This window comes from Hippoglossus hippoglossus, chromosome 12, assembly GCF_009819705.1.
Source record: "Hippoglossus hippoglossus isolate fHipHip1 chromosome 12, fHipHip1.pri, whole genome shotgun sequence".
Classification (NCBI taxonomy): domain Eukaryota; kingdom Metazoa; phylum Chordata; class Actinopteri; order Pleuronectiformes; family Pleuronectidae; genus Hippoglossus; species Hippoglossus hippoglossus.
In genome coordinates, this window is record NC_047162.1 from 14,190,264 (window position 1) to 14,202,787 (window position 12,524).

At 44.6% G+C, this 12,524-nt stretch overlaps 1 protein-coding gene across 19 annotated transcripts in view; it reads left to right on the forward strand.

The window, feature by feature from the left end:
• The window catches only part of LOC117771661 (RIMS-binding protein 2-like), a 60,917-nt gene that overhangs the window by 42,812 nt on the left and 5,581 nt on the right, over positions 1-12,524 (forward strand). For 7 of the 19 annotated variants that reach the window (XM_034602290.1, XM_034602293.1, XM_034602289.1 and 4 more), the window contains 14 exons: positions 317-474; positions 567-646; positions 794-903; positions 2,784-3,596; positions 3,846-3,869; positions 4,947-5,098; positions 5,736-6,515; positions 6,699-6,854; positions 7,226-7,372; positions 9,329-9,434; positions 9,761-9,889; positions 11,213-11,376; positions 11,603-11,959; positions 12,431-12,502. In XM_034602290.1, coding sequence (XP_034458181.1) covers positions 317-474; positions 567-646; positions 794-903; positions 2,784-3,596; positions 3,846-3,869; positions 4,947-5,098; positions 5,736-6,515; positions 6,699-6,854; positions 7,226-7,372; positions 9,329-9,434; positions 9,761-9,889; positions 11,213-11,376; positions 11,603-11,959; positions 12,431-12,502 — 3,248 coding nt within the window. The remainder of the gene's footprint in view (positions 1-316; positions 475-566; positions 647-793; positions 904-2,783; positions 3,597-3,845; positions 3,870-4,946; positions 5,099-5,735; positions 6,516-6,698; positions 6,855-7,225; positions 7,373-9,328; positions 9,435-9,760; positions 9,890-11,212; positions 11,377-11,602; positions 11,960-12,430; positions 12,503-12,524) is intronic. The other 12 variants (XM_034602301.1, XM_034602303.1, XM_034602306.1 and 9 more) reach the window with 9 other exon arrangements.

Consider the following 12,524-nt stretch of genomic DNA (forward strand, 5'->3'; position numbering starts at 1 on the left):
AACCCAGAGATGCAGTGGATCCATGTTGTTGACTCAATTTCCTCAAGGAATTCAGCCATTTGCCCTCTTACACTGCAGTTTTCTATATTCTATTTTCTTTTCCTGTTTTGTGCGCGTTTCCCCATGAGGACGTCAGTGGTATTTAAGGACAAATGCATTGCAGATGTGTTGATGGGGATGGAAGAGGCTTTGCCATGAAGAGTGTTTGCTGTACACTCATTTCAACAGGAGATCAATAGCTGTGCAATGAGCAGCAAATGGGTGCAGAAGGAATGACAGTTTCTCTTTATTTGCTATGGAAATCAATGTCATCCAGGCGATGAGAACGCGACACACACACCACAACTGATCTCCCAGTTCTTAACCTGCACAACTGAGACTGGAGACAAAGAACGACCAGAACTGCGGGCTGTCAAATTTAGCACCGTGACGACGGACCGACCCCGCAGCCCTCGACAGCTGACCCCATCAGAGGTGGTTCTGAGTGACACCACATTACTAAATTTATATTAATAATTGATAATAGTTGAGCTAGCAATAGCTTTGATTCTGTTATCAATCTATAGATGGAGGATGAGGCCACCCCATCACCCAGGTCCAAGCCTCGCTACACAGGCCAGGTCCGCCTTTGCACTGCCCGCTACAGGTAAATAAGACCAACCTCATGAGTCTCTGGATTTTATTGCACATAATGTTTTTATTAACGGCTTATTTATTAATTTTAGATTTTTACAAATAAGAAAAGCTGCTGTTATGAAAACTAAGAGTCAAACATGAATATTCTTCCTTTCAGTTATAACCCTTACGATGGACCAAACGAGCATCCCGAAGCAGAGCTCCCCCTTGTGGCTGGAAAGTATCTGTACGTGTATGGAAACATGGATGATGACGGCTTCTACCAAGGTGAGAAACAAAACAGGCGAACACAAGTCATCTTAGAGGAGGAGGAGGAGATAACATGGAAAATGAAATCTGCACTAAAGGAAGTTATTCTTAAGCAGGTACTTAAATGACAAATGTAAAAAAAATAATCAGTATTCAGATGAAAGATAACAAAACAGCAGGAGGCATCTTTTGCTGCTTTTCAAGTTCTGTTATTTTCCCTGAGTCAGTGTCTGAGTAATCTTGACAGTCACAACAAGCGTATGCATCATCATGTTTTAATTATCTCACAATGAGACATATCTCAAAAAGTGTCGGTTCAGTCCGTCCCCCAGAGAATTAGATCTATTTACAATATTCACCGTGGCGTCTAAATCCTTTTAAAAAGACCACGTTAGCTTTACATTATATTAAAAGTGTAGCTAATGTGCACGTGTAGTGACATGTATTACAAACTGTCCGTGACATTTAAATTTCCTGTGACTATCTTGTTGACATTGTACTGTATGTATGTGACATTAGAATATAACATCACCAGAATGAGATTATCTGCAGTCATCATTGTAAACACAAAGGCTGCTCTTGATAAAGTTGATTGACAGCTGCACCATTAGTCATCTTTCCTTGTCTATATGACCATCACATAACTGCTGGCTATTTTCATCTTGTGACCTCTAGTGTGTCTGGGTTCTTGCTGTGATTTTCATGAATAGTTTAATTCCAACATGTGAGACAGTGAGCTCCAACATTGAGATAACCCTAACCCTAAGTAGCAAGATCTTTTTTGTAGATCAGAAAATCTTTGAACATTGTATTAGTGTACTAAATGTTATTATTACGTACCTTAATCGTAAATAGTTTTTTAATTTCTAATTAATTTTATTTCATTGTATTGCTCTTGTGAAGCCCTTTGTGAAACCTTAAGAAAATAAAGTTTATCATTTTTAGAAATGGTAGTTTTCCCACCACTGTATTTACTTTAAAAGTAAACTCCAGTGTCGCTAAGAAAAACTCCTGCACACTTTTCACAAGTGATGATTGTAGTGATTCTCTTGTATAATCTCTTTAGAATTATGAAGGCTTCTCCATCAGTGGCAATCCTAATCCCCTGGCTAGAAATCCTGCAGCGGCCCGCCACAGACGCAGTAGTACTCAGCTGCAGTGAGTCATTAGCTGTCGGCGGTGAGATTGCATGGCATCGTGGAGGAGCCTTGTATTTACCATGTAGGAGGGAGACATAGGCCTCAGACCAAGCTGTTGTCAAGATGGGACCTCAGTCCCTTTTAGCTTGATGACTAATCCAGCGGGGCTCAGCTTAATCATCCGCACACACAAACAACACACACATCATAAGGCCTCACAGGCCTCTGTGGGAAAAGGGATTGAAGGACAAGATGATGAGGAGGTTTTCTTAAAGACAAAATTGTTCCCTGTGGGAAAAACTGCAGAGCCGTTTTTTCCTGCATTGACCAGAGCATCGACAAGCTCAGGGGTGTTCCTGGAAATATTTAAAATCAGAGTTCAAGTTCTATAAACATTTCCTCGCTTCTGTGTTTACTGGAGAGAGTATAAAACAAGCATCAGAGAACGAGTGGTACATCTTAGGGAATAGTACATATTGTATATTTACATAACTCGCATCTCTCACTCTCTGACTCATTCCCACCTTGCAAGGACAATACCTCACTGACGACTCTGTATTCATGTTGCTGCTCTCCCTTTGTGTTTGTCTTGTAAGGACGCATTAGTGAGGCTAATGTTTGTAGGAGGATCCACAGAGGCACTTTAATACCATAAATGGTTGTTAAAGGTTGCTGTTTTCAGGGATTTAGGCTATTTGTTCATCAACATGAAGACTAAGGCACAAACTAAAGTTTTTTTATTTATTTTCCGTGTCACAGGGGAGCTGCTGGATGGCCAGCGTGGACTTGTCCCCTCCAACTTCGTGGAGTTCGTCCAGGACAAGGAAAAACTCTCTGGGGAGGGAGGGGAAAACCTGGGCCCACTGGACCATATTGGACCCCTGGCCTTGATGGCAGTAGATGGAGGTGCCTCACAAGATGGCCTCCTGGGCTCATCTAATGCCTTGGTTCCCTGTAGCAATGGGACAGGGGGGCCACTTGACCCCGATGACCTGGCTGAAGATGTTGTGCCTTATCCCCGAAAGATAACTCTGATCAAGCAGCTGGCACGGAGCGTCATCGTGGCCTGGGAGCCTCCACTAGTGCCTTTGGGCTGGGGGAACATCTCTGGCTACAACGTGTTAGTAGACGGGGAACTTCGTGCCAGTGTACAGTACGGTGGCCGGACCAAGTCTTTGCTGGAGAAGCTCGACCTGGACGGTTGCGTCCATCGGGTGTCTGTGCAGTGCACCACCGACCGGGGCTTGTCAGACGAGCTGCGGTGCACGTTGCTGGTGGGAGCCAACGTGGTTGTGGCGCCATGTGGTCTGCGGGTGGATGACATCCAGCGTGACACTGCCGAGCTCTCCTGGTTGCCTAGCAACAGTAACTATGGTCACACTGTGTTCTTGGATGGTGCAGAGCACGCGGTGGTAAAGCCAGGAAGGTATAGACTACGCTTCCTCAACCTGAAGCCCCTGACGGTGTACAAAGTCACGGTGTTGGCACAGCCACACCAGGTGCCATGGCAACTGCCGCTGGAACAGAGAGAGAGGAAAGAAGCTGGTGTGGAGTTCTGCACTCAGGCTGCAGGTCAGCAAGGCTCATTTCTATACATCCACAGTACACACATGATTGTGATTCTGCTTGCGTTTTACATTTAGACAATGTTGTGCTCTGTGTGTGGGACAGATGAAGATGAGTTACTGCTACTACTCTGTTTACATCAGTTTAATGTAATGTCAGCTATAATATGTAACATGATGCCTTATTAATATCAATCTTAGAGTATAAGAACGCATTGCCTTACCATGCCATTGTTGTGTATTGTATTTTGTCTAGGTCCAACACCATATTGCAGAACAGGTCAGAATGAAACATCAACGCTGGGCTGGGTTTCCCATACGTCTTAGCACTAAATGATCTGTTTCTACTGAGATTAAATCAGTGCTATGATACTTCTGGAAGAGAGTGAAACAGATAATTACCTATTTTTCAAAATTAGTTATATGGGAATGTGGGCAAAATTGCATTTTGATATGCTTCTGAGATTGAAAAAACTTCATTTACAGACAATGCTCTCATTCGTAAATGTAATAAAATGCAAACACTTTAATTTTTTCCCAAACCAAATTCAAATGCAGTTTTGCCCAAGTTAACTTACAGCACAGATCCCATCACTAATTAGAGAATAGCCCCTGCATCACAAGATATGATTAGTTATCATACCGGTGAGTCATTTCCTCAGCCTGTGGCCTAGCCTACAAGAACCAGTTCTATAAAAAGCAGTGCCCATCCACTGCTCACACAGAAATGACCATTTTGTATCAGTGTGCATTTGCTTCTGCTTGAATGCAGCAGTGCATGTTTTATCCAGCGATCCAGGAGAGTGGAAGACAAAGATTGGGCTTTAGTTAATCTCTCTGGATTGTGTCCTGCATGCTGAGGCAGCAGTGTTTCTCTGTGGAGAAGCTTGCATTTTTCATTTTACCTTTGTTTTTATCCTACAATAAACTGTAGTGTGTAGTTATGGTGTAGCACCAGACTAAAAGGGAAATATTTTGTAAAATAATAACACATTGACGATTGTCTTGTTCAAGTAAACCCACATTAAGTCATCATATACTTGAATGATATTTTACAATCGCATCGCTGTGTCTTGTGAATGACTTCCAATAGCACTGTCACTTTATTTTATCTGCATGGACTGTGAATCTGTGCAAAGTAGAAAATAAACATGCAGGGTAAATTATAAATACACCCAGTTTGTTGTTTCCTGAATCCTCCCTCTCTGTTATGTGGGCATTTCTCTGCATGGTTGTGACAGTGCCCATTTGTGCATTTGAGGAATGCTTCACACCCTCTGCTCTTGTTTGTGTGTTAGTGATATTAAAACCGTACATTATTAATGTTTTTCCCTGCACGTCTTCTCTCACCTCCCAGGCCCTCCCCAGCCTCCCCATGATGTGCGGGTGCTCTGTGGGCAGGCTCCGGGGGTCCTCCAGGTCTGCTGGAAGCCTCCCATCCTCTCTCCCACAGGCACGTCGAATGGGGCAAATGTCATCGGATACGCAGTGTGCACCAAAGGACAGAGGGTGAGTAAGCAAGCGTTACTTTACCTTATTGTAGCTCAGGCTGTTGAAGGAAGGTATAATGAGCGATGGTGGATTCAAGGCCTGTCTCATGATTAGAGGGAAAACTGGAGACTTTGTGCTGCATCATGTAGAGTAACAGAGGTAGCGATTTGTCGATACACAAGTATATGGTGCCCATTTTTCAACATCTTGTATACAGTACACATATGCAGTATGTACAACACCCTTTTAATTGTCTAATCATGTGTAATCCAGTAGAAATGTGAATAAACATCACAGATTGGGCGCTAACGGCCTCTGTTGCTGAGTGTAGCATTAAGTCATCCCTGCCCTCAGCGGACACAGCAGTGCCACCTACTTGTGATTTGATATCAGTGCAAGTTCCATAATGTTGGACCTGTGAATGTGTTGGAAAGTTCTCTCACTCCCTCTGGTGACTGCTGAAGAGAATGAACACACGATACCTGAAAGCGTGAATCAATTCTGTTATGGACAGTCAGCTGCTTCTGGGCTGCTCTCTATTGTTTGTAGGTTTAATAGACAGAGATTCACTTCTGATGTCTTTATACTGTTTTTGTCTAGTCGTTAAAAATTATGTTTCTACGTATATTAATAATTATGCTTTGTTTGAATCCAGATAGCTGAGGTGTTGTTCCCGATGGCAGACTATGTCACTGTGGAGCTGACAAGGATTCAGTGCCTGGAGGCCAGAGAAGTCATCGTCAAGACGCTGTCAGTACAGGGAGAATCCCAGGACTCCCACGTCGCCGTCATTCCAAACAACCTGCTTGTGCCTCTACCTCCGATCCCCCTGCCACCGCCAATGCACCCCCACGCAGGCCCCCCTCCCCACCACCATGTTCAACCCCACCTCCAGTCCCCTCACCTCCCTCACCCCACGCCCCAACTTCCTGCTCCACCCCAGGCACACGGACAACCACTCCCACCTCATGTCCCACACCCTCAACCCCATCCCAGACTTCCTCATCCAGGTGGACCTCCGCAACCCCAGCTCCGGCTCCCACATCCTCAGCCGCAGCCCCTACATCTTCAGCCGCGCCCACCCCACCAAGGTCCCAGGCCCCAGCACCAACTGCCTCTGCTGCCCCACCACCAACCCCACCCTGTACCTCAGAGACCAGTAAGTGCCAGAGACCTGGATGCCAAAGAGCATGCTGCCCACCACGGAGGAGCTATCCCACCTGGCCAGCCTGGTTGGGAGCCCACACGCTCGCCTTCGTCCCAGCCTCCTGTGCCCATGCAAGGCCACACCCTCGAGGCCCCTCCCCTTGGCAATCCACGCTCCCCCTCCCCTCAGAGGATTCTTCCGCAGCCCCGAGGCACGCTCATCCCGGACACCGTGGCCAAGGCCATCGCCCGGGAAGCAGCACAGAGGGTAGCAGCAGAAAGTGGCAAGGTCTGCAATGGACGTACTCAATCCAATCACACAATAGTATAGATACCTGATTCCTAATGATGCATGCAATGAAGAAAAAGAAACGCGCAACAAGATAAAGTTAGCATGAGCAAACTGCAAAAATAGAATAACCATGTACCACCGTAACTGTCTGTTACTCATACACTGATTTATCATTTTCAGGGCGACAGGAGGCCGGGCAGGTACGGAGAGCAGGGTCATTCATTTTACCAGCATCACTCTGATGAGGAAGAGGAGGACGAGGAAGGGTTTGCGCGCGGCCGTCGGAGAGGACCCTCTGTGGATGAGTTCCTCAGGGGCTCTGAGCTGGGGAGGCCGGTAAGATCAACACGATAAGTGACAAATCCTTTGCTCTTTTTTCCAGCTTCACCTCATATGTGTTTTACGATGGAAAACCTCCTAAGTGTGTGTGTGTGTATGTTTGGATGTGTGTGTGTGTGTGTACGTGTGTGTGTGTGTGTGTGTGTGTGCATGCATGTCCGGGTGGTTGCATGCACGCACTCCTGTGCCCATGTCTGCAGTCATGCGTGTGTTTGCCCATCCATGTATGTTTGATGTGTGCACGCATGTTATGTATGTATGTGAATTTAAACGACTGTGTCTGTGTGTTTGTTTGTTTGTGTGTGTGTGTGCGGGTGTGTGTGTGTGTGTGTGTGTGTGTGTATGTATGTGTGTGTGCCTACCAAAAGCCTAACTATAGTCACAATGAAGAATATCACAGCGAAAGCAGCCGGGGCTCTGACCTGTCTGACATCATGGAAGAGGAGGAGGAGGAGCTGTACTCTGAGATGCAGCTGGAAGAGGGACGTCGACGCAACTCGCACAACACACCCAAGGTGCAGTTCTTTGCACTTATTCTAAAACCAAAGAGTAGGGCTGGGCGATATGACTTCAAATCAATATCAAGATTAAATCAAACTTTTACCTCAATTACGATTAATGATCGATTAGTTTACAACACCCACCCCCAATGGGGAGCATCACTCAACAAGCGACTCTGCTCCACTGCTCTTTTCTAATCACTCACGCGTAGAACTGATCTTTATAAACACCTGCTGGATTCATATTTATCTTCCTGGATGAACTGGGCGTCGCTTCCTCCTGCAACGATGAAGTTAAAAACCCTGCGCTGCGTCACAATATACGGTAGGAACTTCTCCCCTGTCTGCAGTCCTGCGTGTGTGTCTCCTCGTCCCTGTCGTGCTTCAACACAAACTCGACGATCACAATTATTTATTAATCGATGATGTCGGATCATGAATCCGGATCGCTCTGGTCATTTTAACCCTGACGTCCTGGCTGTGCGCGTCACGTTATGTCTTGTGTTGTTTAAATACGTGTCTCCTAAACTTTAGAGCGAATCAAACAAACACAAAGTAAACTTCAACTCCTGTAGCCTACGTGTCCTAATAACTACTGATTGGTGTTGGTCTTTATTGTGAGTGCAGGTCAGTGGGGGGAGTGAGGAGGGAGAACGGGCAGCAGGGTGATAGGGAGCATAGCGGACACCCGACAGTTCGTGAATGCACACATTGGGGAAAGTGAAACTGAATAAACCGACACAAGCAAAATTGGGTCGGTTAGAGGTTATAAATGTCGCTTTCTGTACATTTTGGATTAATTGCCCAGCCCTACCCAAGAGTCATAACCACCCAAATTTATTATTCTTTAGTGAACGCCACAGGCACAGTTACTTCAACTGAGTCTGCTGCCTCAACTTGCATTTGATATGTGTTGTTAGTGTGTGTGCTGAGTTTAATTCAGAGTAACATCAAAAGAGAAAGAGGGCAGAAAAATGGGTTTGAATGCGTCAGCCCACGGACGAGCGAGGCAGAGACAGCGGATATGACCCTTTCATGAAAAGAGGGAAGGTTGTTTTGACTGGTGCAGAACCACAGAGAAAGACTGACTGGGTTTAAAGGTGCAGCTTCCATCCCTTTCACAAGGTTATTTGCTGCCGAGTTGATGGAGCTGATGTTGGTTCACCACAGAAACTACACCAAAGGAGACACAGATACAGAAGCTTATTTTTGTTCTTGCTGTTTGAGCAGCATGAATTCAAATTACCACACCAGTAAGGAGAAACTGGAGCAACATTGTCAAAGTTTGATTATCCACTCCAGATATTAATGGGCAAATCTTGCTATTTTATCATGTCATTGTGCTTAAGATTCCCTCTATCATCAGATGCAACTTTCTCTACACAGTTTTTTGAGATTATACAAGTTGTGCAGCAGCCTTCGTATTCGGTGCAGGCTATGAGTAGGATCGGACGTAGCCTGAGGTCGTGGCGGTGTCTGGAAAAAACCTTTCATGTCTAGGCATCATGGAGAGAAACAGTGAGAGATGGTCTCTGTCTGAATAGATTGTGATTGAAGTTTTCCGCATCATGGAGAGAAAAGGTGATTTACAGGGTTTGAATGTGTTCAGCATGTCAGAGAGAGTCAGGAATGAGCTGTGTTGGAGTAGTTTAGGGTCACGATGGAGTTTTCTGAACAGGCTTTTACATATTTGTTTACGATGTAATTAGTCTTTGCTTGGTTTTAGATTGTGAACATTTCCTGTGGGCTTGTGCGTGTTGGAGTGTGTGTCTATACGTCTGTGTTCCAGTGTGCCTGTCTGTGAGTGCTGCATGATTTTGTTTACATGCAATTTGTACTAAATGTGAGTTGTTGTTTTTTTTTCTTTTTTTTGGTCACATACTATTTTTGCAAGTTTGTCCACGTGTCTGTGAGCAAACTCGTTAAATATCTAATGTTTGTGAATATTTCCTGTGTTTATGTGCATTTCAGTCAAACACCCCGGGTGGGGGCGGTCATAACCGGGAGGCGGGGAGAAGAGTTCACCATCATGGCGGTCCCCAACCTCAGAGACGACCTCTAATGGTCCCTTCCATTGGTCAGTATGGGAAGGTGGTTGAGGAGAGAAATGAAGGGAAGATTTATAAATACTTCTAGTTGTGTGTGTATGACATAGTTACAGTTTGTTTCTCTGTTAAAGCCTTCATGAGCTTCTGTGTCTCCAGATCACCTCTGTGTGTATGAACCATGCTCATGCCCTTCACTACCTGAACATAAGCTAGATGTTGCAGAGAATATTATGATGTGCAGTTGCTTTCCTGTGTGCATTTGTAGTTGCTAGGTGACATGAATCTGCAGTTGACCTTTTGGGAGGTTGTACTTTGCGTTGTAACCCCATCACCCTTTAATTGGTGTTTCCCGTAGAGGTAACCTCTGAGAATAACAGTGAGGGAAACCTCTCCCCCATCACCGAGGATGTTTACTATGGCAAAGTAGCTCGCAACAGGACATGGTCATCCCGCAGGCACATGGGCGGCACCAGGTCTCCCCATGGTATGTGCCTGCAGTCCTGTTTTTAACCACCACAGCATGGCAACAGAAAGGCCACCACCGACTGGCAACTGGCAAACAGTAGCTGTGGACACTTGCAAGATGCCTGTTTCTCTGTCTCAAATAATAATAGTGATTATTATGCTTCCAGTTGAACAGCATGACTGCACTGCACTGAAATGGTGGACCCACTGGCAATCCATGGCAGGGGTCCAGGATGAATGTTTCCACAGTTGCAGATGATAAATGATTGATGGACTGCTCAGTGAATGCATCACTCACTGCACTGAACTGATGCCTGCCATATACCCCTTCCCTTAGTGGTACAAACACACCAACTACACTTATCATGGGAGCGTTTGTGCATGAAATCCTGAAGAGAAGGTCGACATTAAAGAATGACTCCACTGTCACTGCTTTTTGTTTCTTCAGGTGTTTGTTGGACATTTGAGTTTTGAAATATCAGCTGCTTGAAATGCAGTTTTTCCTACCAACACATAAAACAACAGTCCAGCTACCAAACCTTGTGTAGGTTGACTTAGACGTGATGCTTTTCACATCATCATCAACTCCACAGTATTACACTTTGCTAGCAGCTACATTTTCCACAACACCTCTTCCATTTCTGCTTTAGATCTGCTGCCATAACTGTTGGCAATGTGTGGAGAGATAATTAGACTTTCACTAAATGCTCTGTTTTCATATGAAGTATATATTTTTTAGGCTTTTTGTAGAATGCATGTTAGTCTTGTGTGTTGTTGTCATGTCCCTGAATCACTTCTCTGCATTGCACCACGTTTTTGTCTTGCTCCTCATTTGTCCCTCACTGCGTATACAATTATGAAGATGGTGTTAGACACATGTAGTGTGTGTGTTAGCGGGTGCATGTGTAGTAAATGATTTAAGTAGCTGACTGAGCACAGATTTCTTCCTGCATGCTTACAGGCACAAATATGACTGGACAAGGAAATCAAATCTGTCATGAAACACTACATGATAAAATCAATAAGATTTAAAAAAGGGGAAAATCCTCCTCTCCTTGATTTCCTTTGATTGAAGCATGGCTAAGCTACATCACGATGTAAACGTGTAGATTTATGTATTATAGTTATTTACTATAGATGTACACGGTCACCTGAGTTGTGTTGCTGAGCCCTGAAATCTGCTGCACAGCACAAACACAGGCTCATTTCACAGGAGACAAAAATAAAAAAAATCTATAAAAAAACCAGTCTCCTACAAAGCAGCTGTTTCCTGTCGGCTGCTCTGTCGAGTGATGCAAGATCTTTTTTTTTTCATTTGTTCTTTGTCTTTCGTGTTTTAAAGATGGATACAGGGATCGCCGCTCGCCCACGTACTATGACGAGTCAGAGACTGAGGAGACTTTCCGGATCTTTGTGGCCCTCTTTGACTACGATCCTCTCTCCATGTCACCGAACCCCGACGCTGCTGATGAGGAGCTGCCCTTCAAAGAGGGGCTGATCATTCGGGTGGGGGTTTAAAATTTGAGAAGGCCAGATTTACTTTGACTTGACCTGATCGTTTTCTCCTCCTCTTTGTCTTTTAAGATGTGTCTAGACTAGTGGAACTTTGAGTGCTGAATCTTTATCGATACCATTTAAGTAAAAAGGAAACTTAACACTATAATAAAAGTACAGTATGTGTTTTATAGCTGGAGCTCTAAACATCGCTCTCTCTCTCTCTCTCTCTCTCCAGGTGTATGGCGATAAAGACACAGACGGGTTCTACAGAGGAGAAGTGAGGGGCAGGATGGGGCTGATCCCCTGTAACATGGTGTCGGAGATACGAGCCGAGGATGAGGAGACCATGGACCAGCTCATCAAACAGGGTTTCCTGCCACTCAGCACCCCTGTGGACAGAATAGGTATAACACACTCGTACACACAATTATACAAGAATTACATGTTGTTGAAACACCTCTGGTTAAAACGGCGTCTATTACCACTTCCAGAGCAGAACAGGAGAGGCCTCCGTCGAGATCAGGCCTCGAGGAGGATGGTGGCTCTGTACGACTACGACCCCCGAGAGAGCTCCCCCAATGTTGATGTCGAGGTATCGCCGCTGAACACCAGACACAAACTAATACTTCCTACGTTTTATTTCTTCTAAACCTTTTCAAGACGCTAAAACCTTTATGATTTATGCTACACGTTTGTTTTGGGATTTCGTTTCAAACTAGTTTAATGTTCCTAAAATATAACTGTGGCAATGCTAGGATAGAATAATTAATATAGTAAAGAGTGAAAGTGTAAAATGTAAATCTACGTTGCCTTTTTGCTTGATGTAGTTCGAATAAAGACCTAAAAGATAAAGTAAAATATAATTTTTATTTCACACTACCCTTCTAAACAGGTTACGTTGCATCATAGATAAACACGAATGATTAAAGTCAAACCAAACGTTAGAATCAGATTATGAGACACAAACACCTGTCGATGCAACAAATGTTCCACAAGAACAATTAAAAGTAAAGCCAAGGTTAAAATCTGTATATTGTAAACTCGTCTCTTTGTCTCCTGATAGGCTGAGCTGACCTTCTGTGCTGGTGACATCATCGCCGTGTTTGCCGACATCGATGAAGACGGGTTCTATTACGTGAGTGCTGCTCCTCCGTGTT